The sequence below is a fragment of the Monodelphis domestica genome, chromosome 7 (genome assembly GCF_027887165.1).
Source record: "Monodelphis domestica isolate mMonDom1 chromosome 7, mMonDom1.pri, whole genome shotgun sequence".
Lineage (NCBI taxonomy): Eukaryota > Metazoa > Chordata > Mammalia > Didelphimorphia > Didelphidae > Monodelphis > Monodelphis domestica.
Window position 1 is genome coordinate 177,701,259 of NC_077233.1, and position 17,777 is coordinate 177,719,035.

The 17,777-nt window shown below is 36.9% G+C and overlaps 1 protein-coding gene across 47 annotated transcripts in view; it reads left to right on the forward strand.

Annotated features, from left to right (window-relative positions):
- Nucleotides 1–17,367, forward strand: part of RBFOX1 (RNA binding fox-1 homolog 1) — a 2,817,840-nt gene extending 2,800,473 nt beyond the window's left edge. For 22 of the 47 annotated variants that reach the window (XM_056804031.1, XM_056804036.1, XM_056804035.1 and 19 more), the window contains 2 exons: nucleotides 12,214–12,289; nucleotides 12,664–14,632. In XM_056804031.1, coding sequence (XP_056660009.1) covers nucleotides 12,214–12,289; nucleotides 12,664–12,811 — 224 coding nt within the window. In that variant the 3' untranslated portion in view covers nucleotides 12,812–14,632. The other 25 variants (XM_056804034.1, XM_056804033.1, XM_056804032.1 and 22 more) reach the window with 3 other exon arrangements.
- The last annotated feature ends 410 nt before the right edge of the window (nucleotides 17,368–17,777 follow it).

The window sequence follows — 17,777 nt, forward strand, 5'->3', positions numbered from 1 at the left end:
GTCCATCACTTTCTTAAAGGACCCAAAATAAATAGCCAGTCTTTTTTACTTTTTTACTTACTTGTACAACATGAATTGTGATGCACCGTGAACATATTTGCCAGACTGCTTCTTAGGAGGAATAAATCCTGACTCCTGGATGCCTAGAAAATCCTCAGAATACCTAGTGTGTCCACCTGCTAATGGAACACTTTCCTTAATCTTGTATAGGAATTCTTAAGGACAAATGTACCTCTCTTTACTGCTCTACTGCTTTCATAGTACTGCTATGAGGTCCTTAACTTCTGACCAACTATATACTCATATTTGCTTGGGTTTCAGGGCCAGGAGACATGGCTTGAGGTTCTTAATACCCGCACCAGAGTTAAAGGCACCCTATAAGATGTGAGATACTCATAACTACAAGCACTTAATTCAAATCTCAGATTACAGTGTCTGATGATATTTGTGGCTGAAATTCTCACAAGGAGTTGTAATGCTTGTGTTGTTTATGCTTGTCACTGACAGCAAACTTGGCCAGATGTAAAATGTCATCTCTATAGCTTAAATCAAAAGATAGATTTAGCCATGTAACCAAATCTTATTGCCAAAAAAAAACTGAGTAATCATTTTCTTTAGCTTTCAAAGTTGTACCAAACTGCATGCTTCCTGAAGGAGAGGTTATAATTTTTGATAGTTCCTCTTTTAGGGGAATACTGAAATGCCTATTTTGCTTTTTCTAGCCTTGTAAAATAAACTGGTCTTATAAGCATTCTGGGTTTACAGCATTGTACTTATGGGGACATTTATTTTCTTAGCCCTTGCTGCTTTATACCGGTCACTAAATCGTCTGTGGTTCCAGTCATGCCATTCTTTTTCTCCAGAAGGATACAAATTTCAGTGATCTCTTTCAAGCAACATACCATTAACCCAGAGAAACACAAACTAGTCAGTCTGTCTACCTACTTACCTCTGTATTTATATAGGTTCAGCCTCTTTGACATCAAGGCACAGTCTTACAAGCCAACTGCTGCTCAAGACAATACAAAGGGGAAAGAAGAATTCTTCCCTACAGCTTAGACTACAGATTCACTGCACCCAAATCAATGTGATAATATGGGATTTGGTCAAGGATGGCTGATGGTAGTGGAAGATGGACCATGATTATGAATGGGAGTTGAGAAGCAAGTTTATTATTTTGGTTGGGCTTTGATCAAGCTAAACCTCCTCTCATATGTGTGCCTATAAAAAATATGATTCAATGTGAATATATTGCTCCCATACAAAGACCCTCGCACACTGCAAAAAGCTCTCATCTTTAGACTTCAGAGACTTGTCTTTTGTGTACATTAAGTGTCCTAAGGTACTAAACACTTTCAGAGTTGGGTTGTTTTTGATTTTGTTGGGTTTTTTTTTTTTGCCATCAATAGAAAAGTGAGTTCAGCATCTTTGTGGTTATTCTTCCTTTGAGTTTTGGGACTAATTGTGAAATTTGGGGGTGCTGGCAACAACAGCATCCTTGAAAATTGCAATGGCTAAAGAATCTTTTCCTAAAGTAATTGTGCAAGTTAATGGGCTTAGACTTTTCTTTTCCCTATGGCCTTGTAGCCATAGCCCCAGTGGAGCACACCATCATATTTCTTTTCCTCTCTATGGTAGTACATCCTGCCATTTCTGAGGTGTGCTGAGCACAGCATTACTTCTCAACTAGGGTGTGGTATGGGGTTCAGAAGAGCTCTGAGGGAGCACAGAGTAAATCACAGACTTGAGTGACCCAACAGAATATGTGCATTACATCTTTTGGATAATAAATTGCAAGTAATAGTAATTATATCAGTATAGCCTTTGTGTCAGACTATTTTATGCATGCATATATGCAGCCAATTCCCAATCATTTTTATTAATGAACTGGGCCAGTGATGCAGATAATCTAAAACAACAGATAATCCAAAGATCATTTCTGTTTGCCTTTGAAATGCATTATGTGATTTGATATCAGATTTACCTTACTTGTCATATTTTCTGTCACTGTAAGGAGCCTAGCAATTCCTGATTATGTATAACTTAATGTTTGTTAGGAGAAACCTAGCCTGGGATTGACATTTTCCTTTGGGTGATCCATATTTGAACTGAATTGGGAGTTGGCTGTGTATTCTTTTTCACATCTTAAATATTTTATGTGTGATTATATAATATACATATATAGATAAAGTGCTATTCCACAGAGTATATAAGGCCCAGTTCCATTTCTGCGTGCCCACATTACATATGAGGAAATCTTTGTTCATTCATTAAGTTTTTACTGACTGTTTGCTATGTATATAGTATTGTATTAGGTGCTTTGGGGGAATCCAAAAGAAGCAAACAAGAGTCCTGCATTCAAGAAGTTTACAAAATAATGGGTATAAATGCATTTTATAAAAAATGGTAAGGATATACAAGCAAAAACCAACTATTCAGAAGTACAGATTGAGGACTGAATAATGTAGTGATCATTGGTAAGGAGGAATTGGGAAAACACTGTATAGTAAAGTATTGGCTCTGAAGTCAGAAACAGGTTCCATTTCCACCTGCTTCTTAGCTGTGGGACTTTCACCAAGTACTTACCTTCCACAGGTCCCAGTTTTCTCAGTGGTAAAATGAAAGAGTTTTGTTTCTAAGGCCTCCCCCAGCTCTAAATCTATGATCTTTAAAGGAAAGTGAAAACATGTGAAGAATACCTAGAGAAGGAAGAAGCAAATACATTGTCAGAGGAGGGGAAGAAGGTGGCCTTACATGAAAAGAAATGCCAGAAAACTAAAGCAGAGAACTTTAGGCCTTTTAGTCTTGGGTATATGGTAAGTCAGGGATTTGTTCAGACAAAAAATAACTTTAGCCATGGAGTCATAGGGTTTGGATCCAAATCCTTCCACTGACACTATTTGTGTGACTGTGGACAAGTCACTTAATATTCCTGGGCCTCAGTTTCCTCATCTGTAAAATAAAAGCATTAGAATAGATGGTCTCTGAGCTATTCCAGCTAAATCTATTATTCTATGATCCTGTGAGCCATATCCTCTGTTATACCTTCTGGCTACTCAGACAAACCTAGAAACTAGGATCTCTACTCAACTTTTTAGTTTCCATATTAGAAGATTCGAATTGTATTCATAAGGATTATAAATGATGATGGAGTCAAATTTGCCTTACTTTGAAAACTCATTTCTGCAAGGGACTTTGATGAATAATGTAATATAAACATAAACATATATTCATATTCACACATATATGTAAATTGATATGTAGCTCTATTTTTCACATCTATACATATATAGCTATAGTGGGTATATATATATACACAGACACACCTATTCTTCAGAGATCTGAGATCTGGTTAGTAAGTACAAGCAGGCTTTTCTCTTGAGTGTATAAAATCGTGAATTTGTGCAATATTTGCAATTAATGAAAATTATTATAGTAAATGTCAATTATGTAGCTGATAGTAATAGAATTTCAAATACGTCCAAGTTGATTTTGGATAATACCACACTGTTATCTTGGAAATCTGTTTTCATTTCTTCCTTTGTTCCACTTGGGAGTGTTTACAACATTTGAAAAAATTTCCTGGCAATACTGTTTTTTTTTTTAATCCACACAATTCCACTAAATAAATTCCATAAGAAGGATAAGTTAGAACTTTTTACAGATTTTAAAAAAGTAATCTTTAGTGACTTTGGTGCTTATAATGTATATACATCTTTTCTCCAATTAAAACTATGGCCAATCTCTGTCGAGGATGGGATGGGAGAGTGTTTGACTAATATTCCTAAGTTAACTTTATTCACACGTTCCTTTGATAACTCTTGAAAAAGCATTTTACTGCTACAACAAATTGTGACATCTAGCATCTGAGAACTCTATAACGTCTTCTTGCCTCTGGCCATTGTTAAAGCAAAAGATACAAGATGGTGGCATCAACTGATTGGTATCGGTGACCCCTCAACTTATCCGATGTTCTTCTGAAAGGAGGTTCAATTAATCCTTTCTTCCTTCTCACCTAGTGGTAGAAACATTGGCAGACCTATTTGCCATTATCTCTCTGACAGCTTGCCTTCCTCAGGTGCAATTGTAGGTCAGTCTATGTAGCTGGTCACAAGGGCTAACCTGATGAAACTCAATAAAGCTGGGGTTTCATGATTTATTAATGGGACGTTTACAACTCAAAGGTCTTCTTATAGCACAACTGAGACATAGTAAGTGTTTGCATACATCTCTCAAGGGGCCGTATGCATGTGTTTTCATCTTGGGCAATCTGTCATCTTAAGAGTCATCCAATGAGAAAGTTATTCCCTAGCTGCTGAGATCAGAGTGCTTTTTAAGGATGGGACTTGAAGGGTACTTTATATGTCCATGTGTTACAAATATCTGCTATTATTCAATGAAGCATCCCTTCAGCATGAACATACCCTAGTTAAATAACCTTTCACAGTTTTTTTTTTTTAAATCACTCTAGTGTCCACTGAGGACACAAGGCAGAAGTAGGTTGCTGAGACTTTGTTACAACAAAAGTGATGAGTGCTTTTGCAAAAAGCCTTATGCCTTCAAAAAATGTTTAAAGTTCTTATTGAATTGTTTATTATTACTAATTAACAATGAGGCAAGCATTATCAGAATCTATATCATTTTTTCCCTATAATTGGACAGGTTGGGGTTAGAGTCAGGGCAAGTACTTCTGTCTCTGTATCTGATAGAATATGACATGGTTTGTCAAGTATAGAGCAGGAGCTCCAAATTTCTCTCTCCCAGGAACCTTTCAGGGCTTAAAAGAAAAGTCAGCTTTTTTTCTCCCTCTATTCAGTCTGGCTCTGGACCCTTTTTTCCTAGCCACCAAGGATCTTTACTGTCATCACCTGAGAAAGGCAGCCAGAGCCCTCATGGGACATGATCTATTCTGAAGGCAGAACAGTTCACCCCAAATCATATGTTCCAAAAGGAAAATAACTGTAAAAAAAAGTCAACAGATTAGGCTGATGTTTACTACAAGTCTCATTTGACTTTCTCTTAAGAAACAGAATCACAGTGGATTGAGCTCAAGCCTTGGAATCCAGAACACTTGAATTCAAATCCTACCTCAATACAGAGTGTGAGTCTGAGAAAGTTGTTTTACTTCATTCCAGTTACCTCTTCTGCCAAAGGTGCTGCCCATAATAACACCTATGTCCCAGGACTGTTTTGAGAATAAAATGAGATAATGTCTATATAGTACTTTTCAAACTTTAAATGATCTGAAGAAATGTGAGTTCTTATTTTTTTTAAAGTCTCATCAGCCTAGGAAAAGGGCCCACCTGGAAGACAGAAGAAGAGAATAGAAAGTGTCATCACCTTCTCTCCTTCATTTTTTTTTCTCAAGGAAGTCCTTGTGGCCTTTACCCCAGGAATGAGCCCTGGAATTTCCCAACATACCTTGTTGAGGACTCTAATTCACCTTTGAATAGAATTAGACATTTATATGCTACCTAAAATTCTCTCATGACAGCTTTGATAACTTATTTAAACAAAAATAGCTACATAGGTATAACTAAAAGAGTGTTTGCAAAATAGCAACTACTTAAGAAGTTTGGGATGTGCTTACACTTTGTTGCATTTATCCAAGTTCCCTAAAATGGTTCTCAGGCTTCACAGAGCAAGATGACAGAAGCACCCTCCTTCCCTCCAAGGTTTCCATGTTCCCAGTATAGAATGTACAAATTGGATGCTTGATCTGTGGTCAGAAATGGGACAATCCCATTTGTACCCTCCAGGATACTTTTACATGCTGCCTCCATATTAGGCAAGTTATCTAGCTGTGGCAGAGATGCTCTAGCTGCCTCATGGAGGGAAGAGCATATCTGATTCCCCTTCCTGCACCACAGGACCCTGAATCAGTGGCATCCCCAGGTGGTGAATGAAGAGCATAAAATACCAGGTGGGTAAGTGAGTAGCTAAAGGGGATTATAGAGGAGAGACTCCATACCACATCAGTTAATCTGATCCCCATTCTCTTATTTATCATTGTTCTGAAACTTAAGTTTTTGTCTGTTCTAATTCCCCAAAAACAATTCTTTGGTAAGATATAGCCAATGTGAGTTGTTTCACTTACTGCTCTAAGTACTGTTGAGGAAGGGGGTAACACAGATAACTCTTTTGAAAAGCTTCTTCTTATAGCACCTATTCTGCTGCTCTGCATTCATATCATTTTGCAAGGAATATTCATTGCATTTTCTTTTCTAACCATAGAAAGTGTCATAGGGGTGTTATAGTGTTAGCTTTGGAAAACAGGGACATTAGAATACTGATTCTGCTCTAATATCCAGATTTTCCCACTTAATTTATAGTTAGTTGGATTTAGAAGATGATCTTAAAATTCCATATGATTTTGATCAGAACATCTTTAAATCCTCCCAAGGAAATGGGGATGAAAGAACAGACACAGTCTGTGCCTTCAGGAGCTGGTTCCAGATTGCCAAATGGATTCACATTCACTTGGCAAGAAGATATTATAGTGAGGCTGACTGCCTTTTAAGTGACTATTCAGATCCCAGTAATTCAGCTGTTGAGAAATAAGAAGCATAACAATATATGCTTTATTTGAGCTTAGTTTGTGGGCCCCCAGATACAAGCCCTTTTTCTACCATCAGTGGACATGTTTGATTCCCCTTACTAACAGCATCAAAAACAAGAGATTGTGGGCATATACTTAAATAGATTTAACTGTCTTTTGAGAGCTACCATCGTGCCCATGCTGGAGGAACAGGTGGTAAACCCGAACTATATCAAGAACATTCAGATATTCCTGAAAACTGAGCACCTTGGCTGAGATTGAGATACTGTGTTATTTGAGATTCCATGCTTTGCCAGCTTGTGCTATAGTGAAACTACATCAAGCATATTTGCTAGATGATTCCTATTATACTAGCCAAGGAAAACAAGTTATTTGCAATTTGAAATAATTTAATTTTTTTTCACTTTGATATTCTGCAAGTGTATTTGCAAAAATAACTCACTGGATCACCTTGCAAAATAGTGGTTTCTTTGGGATTTTGTGAAATTGTGGGCTTCCTATCTCCAATATAGAGAAAACTTACTTCTGAAAACCTCAGAGAAGGGTCAAAGTATTGTTATCAAGGGTAATATTAGAAACACTAGGAAATAAATCAAGAAGGAACTTTCATACTTAAATTACTTTCTCATTCCTCACTCATTTGTCTTCTTCCCTCTCCCCTTGTAACTTTCATTAAATCCCACAGTCCAATCCTCTGCATTTCCTAAATTTGTGCTTTAAATTTTCATAGTTAAAAGATAAGCTATCCTTAATTTATACTGCACACTTACTTTATGATTAATCTCAATGAAAGGGGAAAGAAATACCAAAAACTTCAAAAAAATATAAGTGAACTCAATCCCTGTTACTTTTGAGGACATAATTTGGTCGTACAGTAGTCTCATATTACTATTATTTAAGTAAGGGAATTGGCTATGTACCTCTGGTTAGCATTTAGCCTGCTATAAGGATATCAGGTTATTGATATGCCTGGAATATCTGCCACAAATGTAATGTTGGAGTCCGAATCTTCCCTAATAACCTTGTGTCTAAATTTTAGTGTCATACAAGGGCATGTTTAGAAATTAGCATTTAAAAAGAAGCCTTCTTCCTTTAAGTTTAAGCTGACACTGTTCCTTTTTCCTCTGTGGAAATGAAATTTATTAATCATAATAAAACCATCATATTCTGAAGGTAGAGGTCACCCTGAGGAGAAAAAAGTCTATTCATTACAGGGTACTATTTCAGTCCTGCTTTTTTTTCCCCTCTTAGTAGCTTATGCTGCCAAATAGTTACCCTGGACTCTTCATAATAGGCTAGGACCCCAGCATTTTTATAAGTAATGTTTTACATCTAGAATATGTAATTTTAAAAAGGTGTTGATTTTCTTTAATTTTGTGCAAGCTGCAGAATTGTTTTCTACTTTAGAATGCATGTGTGTGGGAAGTATTTAATTTATTTAAAACCAACATTTTCAAGAATTTAAAAGTTACATTTCCTTTATGGTCTCTTTTTCTGAGAAATTTGTTACCAGCGTTTGTTGTCATACAAAGTTTTCTAGGACTTCTGGATTTGGCCTGAAAAGATTTGAATTTATGGTTTTTGTGTGTAGTATGAACCTTCACAAGTGAGAAAATATGTAAAAAAAAAACAATCCTTATAAGTATATTTTTCCAGGAACCAGTGATCATATCTATTTTTATGAAAAAAAATTGTTACTATTATTCTATTTCCCTCCTCTCAACTTTGTATAAAAGTAGACATTGTTTCTGAAACCAGAGTTTTCATTAAGTGTTTTTCATAGGTGCATATGAGGTTCAGTAAAATATTTTGTTCATTTGGAGAGTGACCATGACATTCTTATTGGCCCTCTGATCTTGAGGACATTCTCTTTTCCCTTTAGGGAAATATCTTTGATGGAAAGCCAAAAGTAAAGAAAAAAATGATGGCAGGGTTTGAATATTCTTAAATTTCATTGAGAAATTGAAGCCAGTAAAGAAACATCTCCAAATTATAGAATATTAGTGTTGAAAGGAACAATAGAGACAATCTAGTCCAGCCCCTTCTTTACACAGATGAAGAAACTCAAGATTTGTCTTTTACAACATTGCAAAATGAATTGGGAGGGAAAACAGAACCAAGACTAAAAGCAATAGGTCTCTTGACAAGTGGCATCCACTCTATCAAACTTAATATCTGATTCAAGAATGTTTCATTAACCGACCTATCGTTTCTTCATGAAAATAAGGATAATCCTGTATCAAGCACTCTTGGCTCTGAGGCTGGTACGTATCCTGCCTAGACTATGAACTAGCTGTGATCTAGGGAAGACTCCTTGAAAGAATGCTATTTTACAAAGAGTTTAATTATATTCACAGCTGATGATAGATTAGAGATAGAGGTTTAATGGGTGTATGGATGGAATTACCATTCATTAAATGACTACTATGTGCCAGACCCTATGAGATCTCCGTTACGAATATTGTCTCATTGATCCTCATAACCGTGTTTGGAAAATGTTCTTATCTTCATTTTGGTGAGTTTGCTAGGGTCACAGCTAGTAAGTTTCTGTGTCTACATTTGAACCCAGGTTTTCCTGAAGCTATAACTTTTGGCTACCAGACCCACCATTCACCCTGTGTCACCTCTATGCCTTGAAGAGAGACTTGTATTATAAGAATCTGATAAAATTCAGAAAATTTCCTACAAGATCATTAGCGCTTGAAGGGATTTTAAGACCATCTAAAACAACCATTAATTTTACAGATGAGAAAATTAAGGCTTAGTGAGATTGAGTGACTTACCCATGGTCATATAATTAGTGTAAGAGTCAGGATTTGAACTCAGATGTCCCTTACTTTAAATCCAGCACTCTGTCTACTATGTGAGAATCTAAGAACTGAGCTAAGCATGAGAGGTCATTCATTTCAACTAAATGCCCAATTAAACAGTTCCACCTACAATAGTCTTCCAATGTAAACAGGCAGCAGTGAGCCTGCATTCATTGAGAGATAAAAGAATGAATGAGTAATGAATGAATGAAAGAATGAAAAAGCATTCATCAAGTAAAGAACTGTGCTAAGTGCTGGGTATATAAATTCAAACAAACAAGACTGACTATAGTCTCAAGGAGCTTAAATTCAAATGGGGGAGGAAGAAAAATCAGTTGCAAAATGGTGGAAAGGGATGACTCAGTCGATACAGTCCCAGGCTTTGAGTTGGGAGATCCTGGGTTCAAATTTGGTCTCAGACACTTAAAAGTTATTTTACCCTAGTCGTGTTGCTTAAGCCTAGTTGTCTATCCTTTACCACTTTTCTCCCTTAGAATAGACATTTAGTATTGATTCTAAGACACAATTAAGTAACCTAGAAGTATTTGTAGCAGTAGAGAGAAGGAGGAAGGTGGGAAGGGCATTCCCAGGGGTTGTGATTCATCCCACCACTTCTGTTTTCCTGGATGGCTTTCCTGAATAAGCCTAGAGAGGTGAGTTTTAGAGAGGGGAGGAAGGATCAGGAATTGAGAAAAAGGGTGTAGAGACTGACTAGCCTTGATAGTTAATAATGATAGAAATAACTTCTCTCTTTCTACCATTATCAACGTTGGTTCTTCTGCCCTTTTAAGGATGAGTCTTTCTTGTTTAGAAGCTTGAGAAGTACAGCATCCCAGTGTGGCTTCACAAATATGTGAATTAGCAACATCAAAATGACTTGAGAAAGAAGTTGGGCAGATCTACAGTCATTCAGCAAATGTCCATTATGTCTAGGAACCCTGTGCTATATGCTTTGGAGAGAAACAAAAGAAATCTTTAGGTTACTACAACACACTGATTAGTTTTATTCTTTGTAGCAGAAAGAACAAGGGTTTTGGGTGGATAAAACCTGGCTTCTAGAGTGTCTCTTCTACTAAAAAGCCTTATGACATTGGGGAAGTCACAACCTCTGAGCCTCAGTTTTCTCATCTATAAAATGATAACTTTACTACTTGTATTAAAGCCCCCCAAAACTCCATTTTGGCCCTTTCCCTGTTTGAAATTTTTATGGTAATGTAGTAGGGCAAAAAAGGGATACATCTCATTTGGGGATATTGGCATTGGTGGCTCAGTGGACTGACAGCCAGGCCTATAGGTGGGAAGTCTTGGGTTTAAATATGACCTCGGACATTTCCTAACTGTGTGACTCTGGGGAAGTCACTTAACCCTAGTTGCTTAGCCCTTATGGATCTTCTGCCTAGTGGTTCTAAGACAGAAGGAAGCTATGCATGTGTTGGGATTTTTTAAAACCTCATAGGATAGATGTGAGGGTTAATTGTGATGATTTGTGTAAAGTTCATTGTAAATTTTATTGTGCTATATAAAAGTAAACTATTATTAACTAGAGAGACACTGAGATAGTGAGTAGAGGGCTAACCTGAAGGCCAAAAAGATCTGGATTCAACCAGACAACTGGACAAGTCACTTACTTCCCATTGCCCCCGGACAATTCCAAACTATGTTACAGAGAAGGCACCAACAGGTAGGGGGAGTTTCTGCAGCTGGAAGTCCCTATGCTAATGAAATCACAAGTTCAATCCCTATGGCTGTTATTATCTGCTCTTCCTCCAGTCCCTCAGCATTAAGTCATCAGCATCAGATTTCAGGGATGACAGGTTCAAAAATCTAGCATGGTTATCTCAGCTTTAAAAAAGAAAAACTATTTTGGGGGGGAACAGTAAATAATATCTAGACATGACCCTCAAAGCCCAAAATGTTTTGGTTTTTGGCTGGGGAGGGGGATGGAATGTTGGGGAAGGCAAAGGCTAGAGGCTGATTTCTTTTAAATGGCATGTATATGTTCTTTATATCAAGATAATAACATTTTGTTTTACTGAATGTTTATCTTCACTTCCAGCTGGAGTTGAAATAACATTTCCAGATCCATCAAAGATGCCTTTTCTTTCTTTCTTTCTTTCTTTCTTTCTTTCTTTCTTTCTTTCTTTCTTTCTTTCTTTCTTTCTTTCTTTCTTTCTTTCTTTCTTTCTTTCTTTCTTTCTTTCTTTCTTTCTTTCTTTCTTTCTTTCTCTTTCTTTCTTTCTTTCTTTCTTTCTTTCTTTTCTTTTTTAACCCTTACCTTCCCTCTTAGAATCAATACTGTGTATTGGTTCCAAGGCAGAAGAGTGGTAAGGGCTAGGCAGTTGGGGAAAAGTGGCTTCCCCAGAGTCACACAGCTAGGAAGTGTCTGAGTCAGATTTGAGCCTAAGACCTATCACTGGCCCTGACTTTCAATCCATGGAGTCATTTAACTGCCCCTGAAACCTCTACCTTTGAGATCTCTATCACTCTAATACCAATATCCCCAAATGAGATTTATCCCCATTTTGGCCCTGCGACATCACCATAAAAACTTAAAATAGGGGAAGGGGGAAATTCCTGCTGACTTCTTCCAAGAGCTCTTCAAAGTCAGTCATTCTCTCCCTGCCCATTTTCCTTAGAACCTCAGAGACAGCTAGATAAGCAGTAAAATCTACACAAAGGCATCTCCTTGTGGAATTGTAGAATAGAATAGAATACAATCCTGGCATTTCTGATTTCTAAAGATCCTTCCCCCTCCACATTTTTCTTTTGTTTTGGGGGGGGTATTTGGGGTTTTTTGGATAAACCCTTTTTATTGATTAATCTCTAGTTGTGCTTGCCTTTCAGTTACGGACGAGTTTATGCTGCCGACCCCTACCACCACACACTTGCTCCAGCCCCCACCTACGGCGTTGGTGCCATGGTGAGTGACTGCTTCCTCCTCTTCCTCCTTTCCTTCCTTCCTTCCTTCCTTCCTCCCTCCCTTCCCCTTCCCCCCGCTGGAATCTTAGCATGGTTGACGTCTTCTCACTTTCCCTTAATTGAATTTGTCTCTTGTGCTAACGGCAGCTAAAATGCCACATTAATCCTCCCAGTAAACTTGATAAATGTCTTAATTTCTTGGCAATGTAGTGCATGTAAGTTATTATATTTCTAATTTTGCAAGTATCACCTAGCTGAGCACTTACCTTAATGGAATAATTAGTCATTTTGATAATTAAATCCATCACTAACGGAATGCAGTGTCAATGCAGAACTTTTTTTTCTTTTTTTTTTCCTTGCTTTTCATTCACATAGCCCCAAGGTTCAAGTCCCACCACAGACTACCGAGGAGCTAAGCTGCAGACTTCCAGGCCTCTGCTGTCAGGCAGCTGAAAACCTGACTGTTCCTCCTCCCATATTACAGTTCATGTTTAAAATGATAGCCGCCCAAGAAAGAAAATAGAGAGGAACATAGTGTGTGTGTGAGTGTGTGAGTGTGTGAGTGTGTGGCTCATGAGTATCCCTAGAATGAATTATCTTGGTCGTGCTTATTATTTTTCTGTTTGGGGAGGGGATAACTGTGGGAGGTCAGGGTGGGGGTTCACTTGCTTGTACTTGTGTGAAATTCTATGCACTAAAAATCCCGAGTCCAGTAAGATGTGTGCATCACAAGGAAGCGTATGCAATCACCACAATACTTTGGGCATACAGTCAGAGATTTCAATCCCATCTCAGAAACACATCCTACTCGCTTTTCAATTGAATTGCCAGGACTTTTGCAAGAGAAAATAATCAGTTAAGTGCCATGATCTGTGCATTGTAAGTCATAATGGGAAATGACTTTTTGGTTTGGTTCTAAAAATATGGCCAGCACAAACTTACTCAATCAACTCATTTATTTCCTCCACCACCTCTCAAAGTCCTTTTGAACTTCCTTTCTACCTATTTAGAAACCAAGAAGAGATAAGGTGAAGAACTGCCCAAGCTAGCACTAGAGCTAGCATTGACTCAAAATAATATGAATGAGGGAGCAGCTGGGTGGCTCAGTAGATAGAGCCAGGATTAGAGATGGGAGGTCGTGGGTTCAAATCAGACACTTCTTCACTGTGTGACTCTGGGCAAGTCAATTCACACTGCCTGTCTCTTACTGCTCTTCTGCCTTGGAACCAATACACAGTAGTGATTCCAAGATAGAAGGAAAGGGTTTAAAAAATAATACTATGAATGAATGACTTGTCATACAGGCTAGATAATAAGAACTAGACTTAGATTAGGCTTTACAGATTAAACCAAGAATTATTAACCTTGTGACTGCCAAGGATTCCATGGATAAATTTCAGTGGGCCCTTGAACTTGAATAGAAAAAAAAAATATATATATATATAATATATATATAATCTTTCTTTTAATGTGAATGTATCCTTTATAATCCTATTTATTTTATTTATGCATTAAAAAAACAGTTTTCTGAGGAGGCCTTACCAAAAGAAGTCAAGATGCAAAGTAAAGGTTGAGAATTCTTGATCTAGTCTAACTCAAGCATTTGTTTTATATGCAAGGAAACTAAAGGGTGGAGAGATGGTGTCCTATGGGTATTATGGAGCAGAGCCATCACTTAAAGCCATCTTTTGATTCCAAATCCAGTGTTCTCTCTACTATCTCATACTATTTTAGTCCCTACCCCATTCTGCCTTGATGTAGTTGCACTAAAACCAGTTTGGAGGTTGTGATAGACAAAAGTCTAATTTAGTCAATCAACCAACTATTTGAATTCTACCAACTATATTAACTTTTTTTCCTTCAAGGCAGAAAAAAAAAGGTAATTGGGGTCCAGTCTACAATAGTAGAGACAAATAAATAGACAGCTTTCTATCCTTTAATTTTAAGTCGCTTCCCCTCACTTTAAATTCCAAAAGACTGTTCAAAATCAAAATCTTATTAAGATTAAATTCCAGCATCTCATCTCTTTCTTCTGCAAAGAGGACTATTTCCTGGGGCTTGGAAGTCTCTTGGTTATACCGATTCTCCATATTTTCATTATAATGGGATTTCTTGAAATAAAATTTCCCTCAGAGTTGGCTTGTTCAGAACAATTATACTCTGAGTCACCCTTTTTAGGGTCTATAAGTACACTAGTGTAGAGTTTGGGGAGGGAAACACACCCAAAGCCTCCCATGCACTTTCTGCTTATTTTTCATTTTTTCTTTTTTTAAAATTTTAAACATTAGGCTTTTTGCTAATCCACTTGTTAAAAAAGTAAAATGTAAAAAACAATCCATCAAATTGCTTTGTTTCAGAATGCTTTTGCACCCTTGACTGATGCCAAGACTAGGAGCCATGCTGATGATGTGGGTCTCGTTCTTTCTTCATTACAGGCTAGTATATACCGAGGGGGATACAGCCGTTTTGCTCCATACTAAATGACAAAACCATAAAAACCTTCCAATGTGGGGAGAAAGGAAGCTTTCCGAGGCCCGGGTATTGCAATACATGCAGTAGTGCATCATTTTAGCAACTCTAAAAAGAGGAAAAAAATTACATTTTTTATCTTATACCTCAGATATTTTGTTCTGTGTATTTTAATATTGTGGGTCTTTAATTTCTGAAGGTTCCGTAGTTTGATTGCTGGCTGTAGAAGTTTTTGTGGTTGATCTAGAAAGCTGCTAGATATGAATAAAAACTGTTTTAGGGCCACAATCAAGAGTGCTATATCATGTAAATGAATTATATATGCTGAATATTAAGCTATTGGGGTTATCACATGTTTTGTAAGAGTGTAAGTGACTACAGTAGTCATTTTTTCTGCATCTACATTTATTTTAGTTTATGAAAAGGGAGGGTGGGAGGGAGTCAGGGATAAAGGGATTGGGAGGGGGGCTGGCTAAAAAAAAGTTATTAAATTGATGAAGCTAAAACGGGCCCCACTGCACCAACTATCATTTATCAAATGTCGTAAATTACTCACTTGTTTGTTCCAAGCCAAAGGTTATGTTGTTATAGGGGGTGCTTCTAGAGACACTTGTACATACAAAATCTGATTAAAGCTGTCCAAGCCCACCCTTTTAAACCATTCCACCAGGCAGCATTCAGCTATTTAACCATAACTAGTTATTTAGGCAAAAACTGCTAGTTAGGCCATTAATAAGCATTCTTTTTATATTTCTTCCAGTATAATAAATTATTGATATCATTGCTGACTTTTATATTATGGGAGGGAAAAAAAACATTAATAAAAAGGTGATAAAAGCACTGTTTCTATTTTTTTCTTTTTTTCCAAAAAAGAAAGTAATAAAAACTTAAATTCTTTGTACCAGTAAAAAAAAAATGTATAAAATTTACATCTGTGCAGTGGAGTTGTTAAGTTCTAGAAACACAGCCTATGAAGCTTTAGATTTAGCCTAGTAGAACAACTGTTAGAGACAGACGTATCATTTTTATGGAATTACATGATAATCATATTCAAATTTATATAAGCATTTTACAAGTATTGCAATCATTGAGTAGAGATAATCATGGTATTTTCATCAGCTTGGTACTTTTTGAAACATGACTGTGTCGTGTAAACAATCTGCAATTTTTCAATCCGTGACAACCTGTCCCCTCCCTTCCATATCCCTCCCCCTCCAAAAAAAAAATAAAATAAAATAAAAAGAGTGAAAAAAAAAAGAAAATTTCCAAACCAATCCCATTTTCATTCATCATCAGGCCCAGGACAAATTTCAAGTGGGAGCAAAAGTAGGGCCACCTTCTCCTTATTAAAGCATCATGCACGCAAGTGACACACACCTGGGTTGCTCGGAAGCTCATCCACTTAACCTGTGGAAGGGGCCAAGGTGGCAGATTCAAACACAGTTGAAAAACTTGCAGTTTGTCTGTGCATATGTTTGGACTCTTTCCATGTTGTCCTGTTTACAAGTTAACCTGAGTTGGGGTGTTTGTCACGGGTCTTCCTGTTTTTTGTATTTAAATAAATAAAGCAGAAAACTGTCTCGATGCAGTTTTGCTGCTAATAGTTATATTCTCATGTGTACTAGTGCATGCCCAAGGGCATGCACTTTAGTAAGTTATCAACTCACCGCTGTGAACCTGCCAACTTGCTATAACAACTCTGCTTTAACAAAAAAACAAAAAACAAAAAAAAAAGTGTTTGTGATCCAGCTTCCTCTTGTCATCGTATGTGCATGCAGTATGATCGGTTGGACAATAAACCATCAATAAAGTTTCACAAGATTTGAAAACAAAGTTTCTGTAGCATTGATATCTAAGACTGAAAATAAACGATCTTGAAAAGAGAAAGATGTTAACGAACAAAAAGATGGCATATGACATTAATTTGCCACTGGTTGGGGAATGATAGAAAACTAATATGACATGCTCATTCCTCCACCTGGAAAACCAAATGTGTGAAAAGACAAGTGGCCTGGATAATATTTTTGAGGAAGTTAAATTTATTAAAATGCTAAGGCATCCCAGTTGCAACAATAAAATGGGGAATTTTTTTTCCTAAGTAGCTTCAAATGAAACGTGGAAATGCCATCTATTTTTGGAATCACACACATGAAATAATAAATGTGTTGGTAATAGCCAAATTTATTTGCGATTTTGATTTCCACTTCTGAGATATACTTCCCCTCATGATTTAAGTAGTTTTAATAAAATTATTTAAAAGATGTGGGTGCCAACCAATGATGCAGAATATTTTGTTTAGAAAGCTCCTACAAGACTCCAATAAGTCATTTTAAAATGTATGTCTGAGATGTAAGAAAAAAGGTTTTTTTTTTTACAGTATATATTGAGAATGTTTTCACTTATATAAATAACTACTGATATTATGAATTATGGGGAAAAATTAATACCATGTGTGGCATATAGTGACTTCTAAACAACAAAAAAAAATCTGCAAACCCAGAAAATGTGTATATCTGTCTTTAGAAATTAGTGTTTATATCACTACAGTGGTTTGTGAATAAAGAAAACTGGTTTGTAATATTAAAAATAAAAGCTTAGTCTGAAAAGGTATATGTAAGTTGGTGTTCAGAGTCATTTTGCCTTTTTACTGTTTCTTAAACATTTGCAAAGACACATTACTGGGGTATGCCACTGCACCTGCATTCTCTCCAAGAAGAATACTGCATTCATATTGTTTTACTCCCTGCCCAGCAGTAGATCCATGCCCAGGATTTGAAATGACTCATTTTTTGCAGGTGCTTTCACACTCAGGCCAGTAACTTTCCCTTTAGTGAATTACCTTTCCCAAGAATTAAATGAAACCAGCTCCAATTACTTAAGAAATTGAACCAGACTTGGGTGTCACCGGTGGGGGAGGTGGGAGAGACCCGAACTGTTTTCTTCTCATTTTCAGTTTACTTTCCAAAACTTGTTTTAGCCAAATAAAAACGTACTCATCCTAGAGCACTGTAGCATATTTC